Source organism: Alexandromys fortis, unplaced genomic scaffold, assembly GCF_014885135.2.
Source record: "Alexandromys fortis isolate MF-2015 unplaced genomic scaffold, M_Fortis_MF-2015_v1.1 scaffold_120, whole genome shotgun sequence".
Classification (NCBI taxonomy): Eukaryota; Metazoa; Chordata; class Mammalia; order Rodentia; family Cricetidae; genus Alexandromys; species Alexandromys fortis.
The window spans coordinates 3,188,489-3,204,172 of NW_026067999.1; the positions used below are offsets into that span (position 1 = coordinate 3,188,489).

Consider the following 15,684-nt stretch of genomic DNA (forward strand, 5'->3'; position numbering starts at 1 on the left):
TCAAGGGGGCGCGGCGCTCGGGTCGCGGACGCTTCTGATTGGTGCTTTGGAACAGCGGGGCGGGATTCCGCTTACAGCCGCGGGAGGTCCGGACAGAGGCGGCCATGGGACTCGAGGGTAAGTGCGCGTCTTGGCTGTCCTTTACAATGCTCTGCCGCGCTTTCGGACGAGCTTGTGCCGTTCTTGTAAGAGCGTGGCAGGCTGTGGAGGGGATGAAGCCCACCCGGCCGGAGGCACCGAAGTCGGGTCCGAGGGTCTCCGGAGTTGAGTGGGGCTGAGGGTTCATTCAGAACTGGAGCCGGTTCCTCCGCTGAGTTTAGTAGAGCAAGGAACTGGAACCTCAGGACGCTTTTTGACTCCCTTTGGGTCTGCTCAGACCTTGCCTGATCTCGGAGGGGTGACTGATGGACCCGGGCTGACCCCCGCTTTGGCTCTAGTACATCCAACTTGCCTCCGAGGGAGTCATGCGGGGGCGCTGTCCTGGAACTAGATTGAAGTACGGATCTCTTGATTCCTCAGCCCTGTCCGATCCTCCCTCTAAGGCGCCTCAGGAGCTTCTGCTAATAAGCGAGTTCCCTGGCCATGATCGAGAATTTTGAGGTGTTCTTGCCTTTGTCATTTACGTTGGACAGACTGCTCAACTTGTAACGTTCGAGTGAGAATTCACCAGATTTTACAGCCTCCCTTAACCTATAGAAGCTAAGATTCAATGAGTATGCAATATGTTGAGCTTTTACGCAATAAAGATTTTAGGATAGCCTGCTGGCGGGCAGACTTCTAACAGAACATTGGAGGTGGGTGACAGGCTTTCAGATAATTTCACTTGATTTATTACTCTGTTTTCCTTATCATTCATTTCTTAAAGCTGAATTGAACTAAAGATTCAGATTTAGGTGACACACCGCAGTAGAAGCGTTAGGCTACTTAAAAGTGTTAACGAGACTTTCCTTTCTTTCTGCAAACTTAATGTTTTCTTGCTTTCATTATTTATTTATTGGTTGTAAGTTCGACCTTCTCTCTTTTCTTTTCCCAGTTTTATATGGCAGAGTACCCCCACATAGCCCAGGCTTAGCTGCTCTGGAGCCCTTTAACCCTCTGCCTCCCACCTCCATGCTCCTCCCTTGCCTCCCCACTCTGTGTTTCCGAGAGTATTTAGAAGTATAGATGAGTTTGTTGGGGAAAATCAACACAAATAGTTTTCAAGTGAGACCTGAAACTCAGCTTTTAGGACAGTAATTCTCCATTGAGTTCTTATAGCCTTATAGATCTAATATAAGGATTTTTGCCATCTTAGATCTCCAAGGCTTTAGCGTTAAAAGTGTAAGCATCTATAGAACTGCGTTTTGAATGAGCGTTTCATATCAGCGTAGCTTTAGGAGACTCCTAAAAGAAGCATTTCTGCCAGGTGTTGGTGGCACACACCTTTAATCCCAGCACTTGGGAAGCAAAGGCAGGCAGATCTCTGAGTTCGAGGCCAGCCTGGTCTACAGAGCAAGTTCCAGGACAGCCAGAGATACATAGAGAAGCCCTGTCTCGAAAAGCCAGAACTTAAAAAAAAGAAGAGGTAGGAAAGAGCCCACACAAATAGCCCATGCCCAGTTCTGTGTGTCTTTCCAGAGTCTGCGCTGAAAGGAGGGCACTCGTGGAGGAAAGGCCTACATAACTAAAAGGGGCTCAGAAAAGAGAAGGGAGCAGTTTGAGTGTCAGCATTCTTGACTAAGGAAGGAGAAGCTGGATGGTCTGCAGCCTGAGTTCCAGGTAACACTTGAAGAGAAACCTCTAGCTCCCGGGTGTGTTTTAGTGGAAACCACAAAGCTAACCAGCGGAACCCCTATGGATGAACTGGATCACTAGCCGAACTGCGCAGCAGCCATCGGGACATTTTCTGTGAGGAGCCAGATGGCAAATATTTTAGGCTCTATGGGTCATATGATCTCTTTCAAAGCCACTTTGCATTGTAGCATAGAAGTAGCCATTCACATAAGTGAATGAGCAAGCCACGTTCCTGTAAAAATTTTTTATAAAAATAGACAATGTGCCAGTATAATTAGGTTCAGAACCTAGCCTGTTTTAGTATCCTTTTCTGCCTCATAATAATCCAGAACAAAAGGTAACGCTAGAAAGCAACAGTCTTTGTGCTATTTTGTATAATTCTGGAACCTGCTCCTAGTCTTAACTAGTGATACTTTTATGAGTCTTTTTAGGGGTTGCTTGGGTGGCTGCATTTAGCTAATAGTCTGCCTAGAGATTAGGCACAGGTCAGGACATAGAGATGGCTGGGTCCCTTCCTCTCCATGTAGCTTGGAAGCATTTTTTCTCTTTATTGTCTCCCCCATGTCCTCCTTTTGTTTTAGTTTTTTTTTTTTTTTTTTTTTTTTTTTTTTTTTTTTTTTTTTTTTTTTTTTTTTTTTTTTTTTTTTTTTTTTTTTTTTGTTTTTTTNTTTTTTTTTTTTTTTGGTTGTTTTCGAGACAGGATTTCTCTGTGTAGCTCTGGTTGTCCTGGAACTCACTCTGTAGACCAGGCTGGCCCTGAACTCACAGAGATCCATGTGCCTCTGCCTCCTGAGTGCTGGGATTAAAGTTGTGCGCCACCATGCCTGGCTTCCCCCTTGTCCTTCTAGCCCAGTAGTTGTGTGACTTCTGTGCTAACTACAGAAGTGAAAGCCATCAGACCTTTTATATGCCGAGGTCAAAGATTTGTGTGTCACTTGTACCATGTCCTGTGACTTAAATAGTCCAAATGTAAGGGACATTCTGGGGTGTGGTGGTGCATGCCGGTAATCCCAGCCCTCAGGAGGCAGAGGCTAGGAATATTAGAATTCAAGGCCAGTGTGAGCTATATAGATAAAATCTGGTTTAAGAAAATATGGGTAGAGAGGATCACTAATGGAAAAACCTGCCATATTGTGTTCCCTCTAACTTCTTTAAGCTTTAAAATTTGCATTTGTATTATAGAATTGATGCTTCATTTAGGTGTGTCAACTAGACACATATAGCATATAGAAAACTCTGTGTAGTGTTGGATGTATAGTGACTTAATATGTAGACGCTGATAAAGTGATAAGAGGAAAGGGGGAACATATGGGTATATGCTTAATTATTGGAAAGAACTGGTTTGTTACTGTGGCAAACCATTAAGTACTATGGCCTAACATTTAAAGTGTACCAGTTTCCAAGCCAGGCGGTGGTGGCGCACAACTTTAGTCCCAGCACTTGGGAGGCAGAGGCAGGTGGATCTCTGTGAGTTTGAGGCCAGCCTGGTCTACAAGAGCTAGTTCCAAGACAGGCACCAAAGCTACACAGAGAAACCCTGTCTCAAAAAAACCAGAAAAGGACCAGTTTCCTAACTCAGTTAACACATTGCAGGATCTAGTTTTGCCATATAACCTGTCACCATGCTAAACAAGTAAATGACCAATGAATAAATTTAGGGGGAAAACTTTAAAAATTGCCTTAACATTACAACTATTTCTTACAGGATTTGGAATAGAAAATGGGATGTGCCTTTGAGCTGATGTCCTGTTTTTATCTTTCAGATGACCGAAGACACATTTCTTAATTGGCTTGTTTTGAGAACTGATGCCTGAACCACGTCAGTATGGCCAATAGAAGACGAGGTGGGCATGGCCAGCCTCCCTCAGTGAAGCCATCCCGGGTTAGCCCTCGAAGTCTTTCCACCAACAGGACCTCCACCCACAATATATGCATGGTGTCTGACTTTTTCTACCCAAACATGGGAGGTGTGGAAAGCCACATTTACCAGCTCTCTCAGTGCCTCATCGAGAGGGGGCACAAGGTCATAATCGTCACCCATGCATACGGAAATCGAAAGGGCATCCGTTACCTCACCAATGGCCTCAAAGTTTATTACTTGCCTCTCAGAGTCATGTACAACCAATCTACAGCCACGACTCTCTTTCACAGTCTGCCATTGCTCAGGTACATATTTGTTCGGGAGAGAGTTACCATAATCCATTCCCACAGTTCTTTTTCTGCCATGGCCCATGATGCCCTCTTCCACGCCAAGACAATGGGGCTTCAGACAGTCTTCACAGACCATTCCCTTTTCGGATTTGCTGATGTCAGCTCGGTGCTCACAAACAAGCTTCTAACTGTGTCTCTCTGTGACACAAACCACATCATTTGTGTCTCTTATACTAGTAAGGAAAACACTGTCCTAAGAGCAGCACTGAATCCTGAAATAGTGTCCGTCATTCCTAACGCTGTAGACCCTACTGACTTCACTCCAGAGCCATTTAGGAGGCATGATAGTGTAATAACTATTGTTGTTGTCAGCAGACTTGTTTACAGAAAAGGTAATGAAATTGTAGCTCTATTTGCATTGACGACTTTTTTTTTATTCCTTGTAGAAAACTGTTCGATACTTGTATATAACGATTGCTTGCCTTTTTATATTGTGTGGTGGTTTTATAATGACGTGTAACTATTGCAAGGGAAGGCCGGATATCAAGTTTATACATCTAATAAGAGAAATGGATAGAGTGGCTACGAATGCTGCCCCAACCTTTGATGTTGTAATGATCACTGAACAACAGCGACCAAAGCGTTTACACGATGTCCTCTGATCAGATCTTCGTAAACGTTCAGGAGCCCTGCATGGGTAGTCCGAACAGAATGTGCTGTGTGGCCTTTGCTTTTTTATTGCAGAAGTAATGGTTTCTTAATTGCAGTTTTTCAAAGTTCACGTAGCACATCTGTGACTGTTTTCTTCAGAGATGGCCCTAATGACGGTTCTCATTGGTAACTTCTTGTCTTTTGTACCGCTGTACGCGTTATTCAAAATCAGTAGGCCTTGTGGGCACCTGCTGTCCTGAGGCTTGCTGATTTTATCTGGTCATCTGCAAGGCATTGATATAAGCAGTCAAGTGATGAAGGAGTAGGTGGCCCAGGGTCAGAACCTGGCTCATTGCTGATCAAAGATAGGTCACTTCATAGTTCTGCATCCCTTTTTTTTTTGTTGGGGTCACAACAGGAACTTAGTGATGGATCAGAGATAACTCTTATAAAGATCTTTGCCTAGATTATCCTCCACCTCCAACTTATGTTATCTCTCAGGAGTATTGTGTTCTTGCTGCTGGTTTTCCAATTTTTGTGGCACTAATGGTTCCATGTAGCATCGTGTTTATTACACATATGAAGCCACCTGCTTATTAACATGGAACTGGTCTCCTGGTGCTATGTGAAAAGTTGTCCAATAGTCAGAAATACCATTGAAGGTTTGTGCTACATGCTCCCCTTAACTATTTGAATTTGAAACGTTTTCGCACAGGCTGAATTGTAGGGAGCTTTGAGAGCTCTAGGACTCGAGAATGAGCTCACTGCTTCCTGGTGCTTTCACAGAACCAATCATTGCTACTCGGGGTTCCCTTTAAAGGAGGGGACTAAAATGTTTGAAATCATGGGCTGGATTAAAATCTTTTTTTTTCCAGTTTTACTCTCCAGTTTAGGTCACCTTTCATCTGACAAGGACTGTTTTTTGTTTTTTGTTTTTTTTCCGGGTATTTATTTATTTGGCTCTTTCAAACTATTGAGCCTTTGTAGAAACTTGTCAGCTTATGTGATAGATACTTAGAGTATTCAACATAGTCATAAGGAAAATGGGCACAAGATGAATCTGTGGAGAAATACCAACAGGCTATGCTCTGTCAAGTAGCGGTGTATTTGGGAGCTGGCAGTGGTCAGTATAGGTGATGATTGTCATACTTCTGCACAACGCCCTTAAGTTAGAAAACTTGGACTCAGTTACGTTCTCTGGGATAAAGGAAATCATGTCTTGCTGTTTAATCAAGATGATGTGAATGGAATTCTGTATTCTGTACCCTTTGTGGGATACTGGTGATGTATATATTATAATTTTAAAACTTTGCCCCAATTTTTTTTTTAATCAGATAGCTTACCTTGCTGAGATAGATGAGAAAGTATGATGGTACGTGTGATTGAAGATCTCCACAGCTACTCATACAAAGGTTAAACATGTTACTTTATCTCATGAATGTGGTAGTTTAACCATCAGAACTAGCAAGAATGGAGTCAAAATATGGTCGTTCCTGTTTTCAATTCAGTAATTCAACAGATATACTGAACTGTCACCATAGGCCAGGCGCCTGCAGAATGTAACGTGAAGAGCAAAGGCCATGTCCATAGCTCACATGTGAGAGTTATAATATGATCCATTCCTTCCTAATACTGTAATTCCCTAGGAGATGTTCAGTGGACCAGATTTCTAAGATTAAGAGGATAAAGCCATGTTCTCCTTGCTCAGCTTTTGTAGAGAAAAGGCTGGCTTCTGAGCCTTCTTCCATCTAGTCAAGGTTTCCCACCGTTCTCTGTGTGTGCAGGCACCTCCAGCTGCTTGCTGCAGTGGTAAAGACAACATTTGTATTCTGCAGTCGATAGCCTGTGCATGGCACAGTATCCCACTTGCCCCAACAACTGTAGGGTAACAGAAAAAGAAACAGTTCTCAGAGAGGGTAAGTAACTCACCCAAGGTTACAAAGTAAGCAACAGATCACAAATGCGTCCAGCTCTTGAGTCAAGGTCTGCCTGTGCCCTTGCCCTCAGTCTGGCCAGTGTTATCCTGGATCAGATCTGAATGTTCTTAAAACATGGCTGGACCGGGCTTTAAAGTCAGTTGGAATCAGTGGGGTTTTTTGGGTCTATTTTGTGTGAATGTGGTGACTGGTGGTCATTTTGTGTGTTGTGGTTTGTGTTAGAGTCCTCTTAGAATCTAGCCAGAGTAAGCTTGTTGCTGTTTGGTTGTTTATTTTATAGTGAGGAGGGGAAAACCTGCTTTATTCCTGGAGTACTATAATACAGCATTGATCATGCTGACTGACTCTGTTGCGTATAAGGTTGTTTTTTTTTTTTTTTTTTTTTTTAAATCAGGTTTAAATGACCCTGTACATTTGAAGTAGATTGTGAATATAGCCAGTTCGGTAAACGTCGCCATTGTCTACAGCTGTGATGATTGCTCCCTTCTTTTCTGTATGAAGAATGGGCACTTAATATTTTCTTTCAAAGGCAGGAAAAGGAGAAAGTGTAGGAAGCTAAATGTTAAGTGGTTCTAAGGCATTTCCTGGCTCTCCAGCAATTCAGTTGATGTGTGTAGACTGGAAACGAGGCTGGCTAATGGGAAGCTTTCATCATTCAGGAACCCTACAACTCAGTTGATTTTTGGTGTACATAATCATTTTGAAAAACCTATTGGTGATTGCACAAAGTGGCTAAATTCTGAGCAGCTTCCAGAGACACGGGCAACTTCAGAACCTCACAATAGCCAAAGCAAAATTTCTTATGAAGGAAAGAATCTGTGGGAGAAATGATTTTGTTATGGTTTATCTTGTCAGGTGGAAGCTTAGAGCAGAAAATGTCCCCAAAGAAGTCAGATACGTGGAACGAATATTTTTTATCTATATGTTCAGTATCTCAAAGTAAAGACTAAAGGGATTTCCTTTGTCTTTTGAAATTCACTTCTTTGGATCGCTAATGAATCTGGGGACGGCCATTCTGAGGGTGCAAAGTGAGACTGTATGTATAGTGGTGAAGTACCCGAGTGTTTGCCAGGGTAACACGGCTGGGCGATGAAAACCACACTCGCCATCTGATTGTTCCTTTTAGTTGGATCAAAAGAACACGGAATGAGAATCCATAGGGATTCATTATCCACATAATTCATGCAATATGAAGGAAGGTGTGGTTTGTAATCTATAAAGAGAGGAAAAGCCATGCGAATCTGTATTTTCCCATCATGCGTTATAATTGGTCTGTCTATTTTGAGGAAGATTGATGGGAAAAATGGACTTTGTGTGCATATGCAAATTTATGTGTATGCATTTTTAATTGAATAAACTCGGCTCAATAGATTATTTCATGTTTACTTTTGAACGTATGGTTGATAATTGTCGATGAACCAAGTTCCCAAGTAGTGTCAGCATTACTATGGCTTTAGCTAGCTACTCTTTATACCAGTAGGCTGTGCCTTATTCTATTGCTTTATATCTCCTGAGATTATGCTTACATATTAGATGAAAACCATTTCTTTTTTTTTTTTAGATTTATTTATTTATTATGTATACAGTATTCTGTCTACAGGCCAGTAGAGGGCACCAGATCTCATTACAGATGGTTGTGAGCCACCATGTGGTTGCTAGGAATTGAACTCAGGACCTTTGGAAGAGCAGGCAGTGCTCTTAACCGCTGAGCCATCTCTCCAGCCCAAACCATTTCTTTTTTGAAAACAAAAGGAAGCTATAGCCTTAGGTTTCTGAACTATAATGATCTTACAGCCGAGGTCCTGCCACCTGCATTCACAGGCGTTCATTCTGAGATTCCCTGTATAAACTGCAAGTCTGAACACAGTGAAAGCAGTAGCTAAGGTGATTGCTTAGCCCTTTCCTGCTGCAAGGGGTGGAGTCATAGACCTGTTGATTTTTATAGCTGGAGACTTTGGACTTTAGAGATATGCTTCTGCATCTACTAGGGCATGATGATAGGGTGGACGGGTTTTAAAAACTAAAGCTGGAGCCAGACCTAGATTTCTAGTCAGCTGTGTGCTCTGGAGAAAGCTAGCACAAGTGAATGTCTTAAAGACTACAAAGGTGAAACAGGATTGCTCATGATTTGGGTATGTAGCAGTACCAATGCATGTCCGTACCTGTATCTTCGGGTGTTGTAACTCTTGGGAACCAATGGCAGTTGGTTGACGACTCCCCGCTTCTGGGAAGGGGTTAAGAGGCTTGGTATGTCTATTTTAAGGAGGCTAGCTATAGTTGATTCTTAAGACGAGTAGATTCTCAGGGACTCTGGTGAGTTTTTTTTTTTAAGTGTTAAATATTAATATTTCCGATATTTAACTTTATGATTTCAGGGACTGATTTGCTTAGTGGTATAATCCCTGAACTCTGTCAGAAATACCAAGAATTAAATTTCCTAATTGGAGGAGAGGGGCCAAAGAGAATCATTTTGGAAGAAGTGCGGGAAAGATACCAACTACATGACAGGTATTAACAGTTTCCAAGGCATTGCGGTGTGGAAATGATAGTTGTTCATGTTTGCTTTTGACCACATGCCTGACTTAGCTGTGCTCCTACTTCTCTTTAGAAGGGGCATGCAAATAGAAGGCATGTTGGTTTCTTGTGTGAATTTCTACCAAATAAGAAAGCTTACAGAATACACAGCTTTTGTCTGTTAGCTGAATATTGAGTTGGGTTCAGGTGTTGGAGGCACGGGGTTGGGGGGAGAACCTTGGCTGGAAATGGTTGCAGGTTTCCAAGCCATCTTAAGTTATGATTTACGTGTCATGATCTAGTCATGTAAATTGCTGTATACATACAAGTTCGAACATATCTTTTCCTCCATAATTTCTTTAACACACAATGCATGTTATATGAAGTGCTGATTTTTAAAAGGTTTTTCCCCACTTAGAAATGACACTTTTTAACATTTAATTATGATTATGTTATTAATTTGTTCATTAGCTAGGTGTAGTGGTTCATGCCTTTAATCCCAGTACTTGGGTGGAAGAGGCAGAGGCAGGCAGATCTCTGTGAGTTTGACTAGCCTGGTCTGTGGAGTGAGTTCCAGGACATCCAGACCTACATAGTAAGACCCTGTCTTAAAAAAATTAACATAATATTCATTAAACACAAACTAGTTTTGGAAAAGATGAAATTGCATTGTATGAGCTGTAACCCAACAGGTTGCTAGAGTTGTTTCTATTATGTTGGGGTTTGGCCATATCTTTTGAGGTAGGAAGCATTAGTGTATCAATAAGAGTAATACAAATGACAAGCTTGGCTTAGAAAGTAAATTTCTTTTGTGTCATGACTTTTTAATTTTTTTTACACCTTTCTTTTTCTTCCTCTCATTACAAAAATTAGGGTGCAACTTTTGGGCGCTTTAGAACACAAGGAAGTTAGAAATGTCTTAGTTCAAGGACATATTTTTCTTAACACCTCCCTCACTGAAGCATTCTGCATGGCAATTGTGGAAGCCGCCAGTTGTGGTCTGCAGGTAAACCATTCTAAGGGCTTCTCTTGTGGGATTCGTGGGATTCGGTATTTGCAGTACATGCCAAATTAATATCGTTTTGCTTGATCTTTCGCTTTTCCTGAGAAATGATCCCAGCGCATCCCGTGCCCTCTCTGGTCTTTTTAAGGTTGTCAGCACGAAGGTTGGTGGCATTCCTGAAGTCCTTCCGGAAAACCTTATTATTTTATGTGAGCCTTCAGTAAAATCTCTGTGTGAAGGCCTGGAAAAAGCTATTTTCCAAGTGAAGTCGGGAACGTTGCCAACTCCAGAAAATATCCACAATGTGGTAAAGGCTTTCTACACCTGGAGGAATGTGGCAGAGCGAACTGAGAAGGTGGGTCACGTGTCGGTAAAAGATTTGCGAGTTCCTCCGTGTTTGCATGCACCTTTGCTTTCTCTCGTGAACAGGCTTGCCCCTTGAGTTTTGGGTTAAGGGCATGAGCCCTTCCAAAAGGAAAGAAGTAATTATTTCTGCATCAGCTTTGGTGCACACGCTTGGCTGGTTTTCTACAGAAATCACTGCCCCGGCCTCTGACAATAGCAACAACACAGTCAGTCTCATTAAACCCCCTAAAGAAGTCACAAAAGTTTCTAGAAGTTCCAGCAGTCAGAAGCAAAAAGAGAAGTGGCATCTTTGTGTTGGGGCTGTTTCTAATTCTGCAGCGCGTAGGGCCTATTGCTAGCAAATGGGTAGGTGATAGCAGGGTCTGCTCTAAATTATGAATGTCGAGTCAGAATACTTCCCAGAGCTCTTGGAATTCTTCTCCTGATGACTGATACGCCGAGGTCACAAAGGAGTGTCATAACTTTAGATCTATTGACACTATATTAGAATTCAAAATATATGTGAAATTAAGGACAAATAGTCACCAATAAGAAAAGAGCCACAGGGACTTTCTAAAAAGACACATGCCGGATTGACAGATCCTTCAAAAGGACAATTGTGGGAAATGCTGTGGTATTTATTCTGCTCAGTGTCATCTGTTAGGTCTCCCTTGTGTCTATTTCTGCCTCATTCCTCATGTTACCGCTTGCCAAGCTGAGGAAAACAACTTGCTTTCTTCGTATGTAGAGATCCTGTACCAGGCGGGCGGTGGTGGTGCATGTCCCCAGTCCCAGTACTTGGGAGACTTAGGCAGGTGAATCTCTGTGAGTGTGAGGCCAGTCTGATCTACAGAGCTAGATCTAGGAAAGCCAAGACTACACAGAGAAACCCTTTCTTGAAGGAAAAGAAAAGAAAAGAAAGAAAAAGCAAACCAGTAAATCCTGTACTAGAAAGAGAGTTGAGGAGCATGGTGAGGGTTGTAGTTTAGAGTCGGGGATTTATTTATTTATTTATTTATTTTGAGATTCTTTTTTTTAAATTTATTTATTTCTTTATTAATTAATTAAAGATTTTTGTCTCTTCCCCATCGCCGCCTCCCCTTTCCCATAGAGTCGGGGATTTATGCTTTGGGTGTTAAATACAGGGAGCAGCCTGGAAAATCTTTCTTGGTTTGAGATACAAGTTCTCGTTTATGAGATCTATCTCTAAAAGTAGACATATACTCTATGTTTCATTGATATAAAAGGTGCAGACAGAACTTTGACTGAAGAGGTATATCAACTTAGGGAAATAAGTGCCCTTTTTCCTGGAAGTTGGACTGAGTGCCAGGTGCCCACGGGGGTGCATATCAGAATCATGTGGACAGCCTCGTCAGACTGCTTACTCATTCTTGCGTCCGCTTACCGCCCCAACCACGCCTTAAATTCTGACTTGTTCCTTGTGGAACAGAAATGCAGTTTGGATTATGGTTGGCAGGACTCGTTGGCCAGACAGGTTTTTTTGGTGATCTTGACTCCACCCTGATTTGAAATCATAGCTCTGTAAATTGTGATTTGACTTTGTCATCATGCAAACCTCCAAAGTCTGAGCTGAGTAAGCCAACTCCGGGAAGAATTGCAATGGTGATTTATCAGCCAGTGTTAAAGGTGCTAACCAGCATTTTTGTAATGGTATTTTTTTCTTATGGTTTTGCTTTGAGATAATAGTAAAGCATCTTATATGTTTTTCTTTTATAGTTCTGCTAATTTGTGCTACAAAAATATTCATAAAAAAAGAAAAGGGGGCAAAAAAGAAAAAGAAAAAATCCAGTCCGGCATGGTGATTTACACTTGGGAGTCCAAGGCAGGAAGATGACCATGAGTTCAGGCCAACCTGGGCGGAACAGTGAGTTCCAGGATAGTTCTGTGCTATACTATCTCAAAAAGACAGATAAACAGAAAAAAGTAAATCCTTATTTAAAATAGTTATGTTCTCTTCATAGTCGTAAATTGTTTATTACTTAGGATAATAAATGAATTGACCTCAAGTGAAGATGGACAAAAAAGTTATTCTGTCTTTTACCTCACAGACATTTTGATCCTTTTCGACTCCTTTTAATTTGACTGGGTTGCTTAGAACACTGATTGAAAAGTAACTTGGAAAGTTGGGCATGGTAGTAGACACCTCAGAGCCCAGCATTCTGGAGGTAGTAACAAAACGAGAGCTTCAGGACTATCCTCAGCTACCCACGGAATTTGAGGCCAGTCTGTGCTGCACGAAACCCTGTCTCCAAAAGAAGTTAGAGTTCCTGCTAATAAGGAACATTTTTACTTTTATTTTTTAGTTACAATCCATTGGCCTCAGTCTCTCAACATCATTCTGATTAAAGTGTTTGTATTTAAATTGTCCCCGGGGTAGAAGAGCTAGACTAACAGGCCTCATGCCTTCAAAGGCCACCCATTGTGACTTTCTCCAGTTTCCAGGGAGACAAGTTTGCAGGCCTAAGGTTTTCAGGATGTGGGATGAGCAGCGTTTTACAGAGCAAGCACCAACCCCCAGTTCTTAGCACAGTCCTCTTGGTTCTCCTTAGCGTTGTTTTTACTGACTCTGCCGCTCAGCATCTACCCTGTCTCTTCCCTGCTTTACTTGCAGTGTAGAAGCCCTTTCTCTGTAGTGTCTCCATCCATCCTCAGTACAGTTCTGTGATTGTGTGTGCCGCCTGCTAGGCGTTAGTGAGCGCTTTCTTCACCCTGTTGAGGCATTGGCCCAACTCAACAGTATGCTTGCCTGCTGGAACCTTCTTCTGACCTTATAGGATTTGTGGTATTCTGGAGTCAGCTGACTGGCACTCTGTGTTACTCGGTGTTTAGCCCAGAATTAAGTCAGTGTAAGCACAGTGCAAAGTGACAGCAAACATGGGTGATTCTGTCAACATGTGTTTGCCAGATGCTCCTGGTCATTGTGGCTCATGGATCACCCTTTGTTACAAGCATGTGGTGGCTCAGAGTGCTCATTGTCACCTTCTCTCTTCTAGGTGTACGAGCGTGTGTCCAAGGAAACTGTGTTGCCAATGCACAAGAGATTGAACAGGCTCATCTCTCATTGTGGCCCAGTGACAGGCTACATTTTTGCTTTGCTGGCGGTGTTCAGCTATCTCTTCCTCATTTTCCTGCAGTGGATGACTCCAGACTCTATCATTGATGTTGCGGTAGATGCTACTGGGCCACAGGGAGCCTGGATGTATCAGTGTCCTTGTGATAAGAAAGGAGATGAGAATGATAAGGTGTCCAAAAGCAGGTAGAAGCAGGCCCAAGTCCACAAGTCTTAGCCTCTTGCAATACTCCTGTTAGCATTTGAACATTACCTTGCTCTTTTGTGTTTGGGCTTCAGAGTTGGTTTAGTAAATTATGCTACCTCTGTATCATTCACTATTTTTGTTTTCTGAAGAAAGGTAAACACTTATGCAATTCCTGAGTGTGGAAAATCCTTGCACTTCTTAAGATTTTGGGGGAGAATGGTCTAACCACTCAGGCCTGACGTTTTTCAGATGACTGAGATCCCTCTAGCAGAGATGTTTTAACATTATATTTTGGGAGCCTTGGGTGCTGAAAGGCCAAACGTTTCTGGATCTTTTCTGGCCAGTTTTAAACATTATCCCATTCATTCACCTTTACCAGATGTTTACAAGCTTTCTTTAGGGAGGTACAACAGTTGTGTGAACGGTTTTCAGTCCAGTTCATGTAACCTTCATTGAGCATTGATGTCATGTTCTTAGACACCTACTGGGTCCACTCAAGGGTTACACGTAATCTGGTTTCTTGAGCAAGACCACTGATTGTTTGCTGAGACTAAGGACTAGTGAACCTGAACTGGTGAAACAGCAAACATGCCAAATGCTCAAGCTACTGAACGTCAGGAGATCATCACTGGTGTGCTCCAAGTACCTCTCTGAACCGGTTTTATGCATTCTCTTAGGAAGAGCCCTTATCTGCGTGCGTGCGTGAGTGCGTGCATGCGTGCGTGCCTGTGTGTGTATTTGTGCATGTGTGTATGTATGTGTGTGCATGTGAAGAAATGTTGATTTTTAAGTTCTACGGACCGATACCACTGTTGACCCTAGTACAGGCCCATCCTCTGCTTTTGTAGTGCCCAGTTAAGTCCCCGGAAACACCTTTGTGGTTTCTGAGCAGAACAGAAGAGGTATACCATCTCAAAACCAGCTGCTATCCTGTCTTCTGTATAGAAGTCCCTCCCTGTCGCTATGGCCTAACTGATTTCTGATAAGTGTTGCCAGGGTACAGAGAGGTTTTCCTCCAGAATGGTTTATTTATAGAGTATCAAGTCTGCAAGGTATCAGAGAACACAGTCCCTTTGTGGGTGGAATTTCTCAGTCATAGTCACGCCATCTAGAGCCATGGGTTGTTGCCTCCCAAATTACCTATGATATGTATTATTAAGCCTTTTGCATGGGTTTTTGTGGGAAAAGGATGATATAAAAAGCAGCAAGGCGCTTGTGGGCATTCAATTCTGTCAGTATTGTGATTCTGTACAGGATTTTTTTAATGACATTTGTAAACCTTTTTAAAGAGTATCTTAACATGCCTATTTCCTGGTTGCCATGAATATAAAAGAGATATATTTGTGTTTTGTTTATATGAAAACACAAATGCTAGAGAGTACTTTTTAAAATGCGGAAGTTAGGGCAGGGCTTCTTTTATTGGAGATAAATGACCTGGTCCAAACTGTTGAGTCGTACTCAAATTACGATGCATTGAGACAAGTGTACAGAGAGTAAACAGGGCCAGTATTCATGGTAGCCTGAGACATGTTACCGCTTGGCTTTATTTATTCTATACTACTATTTCTTCTTTTATGTTTGCTTCTAGTTTTTGCCAAAATTATCATTGAATGCTTTGATTGTTCTTTATTTAAGATAAAAATAGAATTGAAAATTAATTTGTTCTTGTACGTAAATATGTAATTTATGAGTTAAAATTGTTTTCCTTTTTTTTTTTTTGAACAAGTGGAAATAAACTTATTTGTCTGCCCAAAATGACTTTCAGGCTTCCTGGACACATTAATTGTAATGATCAGTGTTGCACTACTCAGCGTGGAAACCCTGTTCCACACTGCTACTCAGAATTATTGAACAAGGAAATTAACGTGGATGAGGAATTTGTTGAAAAGACGCTGTATTATTTTGATGTTGCAGTCACATACATGAACCCCATCTATTAAAACATGCTCATATCCAGTAATAAAGACAAGAATGATCTTTTAGTAGTTTTCTCAGCTTGTCTTATTTTGCGACCAGGATGTTATTTATGGAA

At 41.9% G+C, this 15,684-nt stretch overlaps 1 protein-coding gene across 5 annotated transcripts; it reads left to right on the plus strand.

Moving 5' to 3' along the window:
• Positions 1-5: 5 nt before the first annotated feature.
• On the plus strand, positions 6-15,634 carry Piga (phosphatidylinositol glycan anchor biosynthesis class A). 5 transcript variants are annotated; one of them, XM_050160647.1, is made up of 7 exons: positions 70-117; positions 1,618-1,758; positions 3,537-4,316; positions 8,888-9,020; positions 9,900-10,032; positions 10,178-10,384; positions 13,389-15,634. In XM_050160647.1, exons 3-7 carry the CDS (start codon positions 3,599-3,601, stop codon positions 13,653-13,655), a joined length of 1,458 nt encoding a protein of 485 aa, XP_050016604.1. In that variant the 5' UTR covers positions 70-117; positions 1,618-1,758; positions 3,537-3,598; the 3' UTR covers positions 13,656-15,634. The 5 variants fall into 5 exon arrangements, with proteins under 5 accessions (XP_050016605.1, XP_050016604.1, XP_050016606.1 ...); XM_050160648.1 differs by lacking the exon at positions 1,618-1,758 and having other exon boundaries at positions 6-117; XM_050160652.1 differs by lacking the exons at positions 70-117; positions 1,618-1,758 and adding an exon at positions 5,910-5,987 and having other exon boundaries at positions 3,908-3,939.
• The last annotated feature ends 50 nt before the right edge of the window (positions 15,635-15,684 follow it).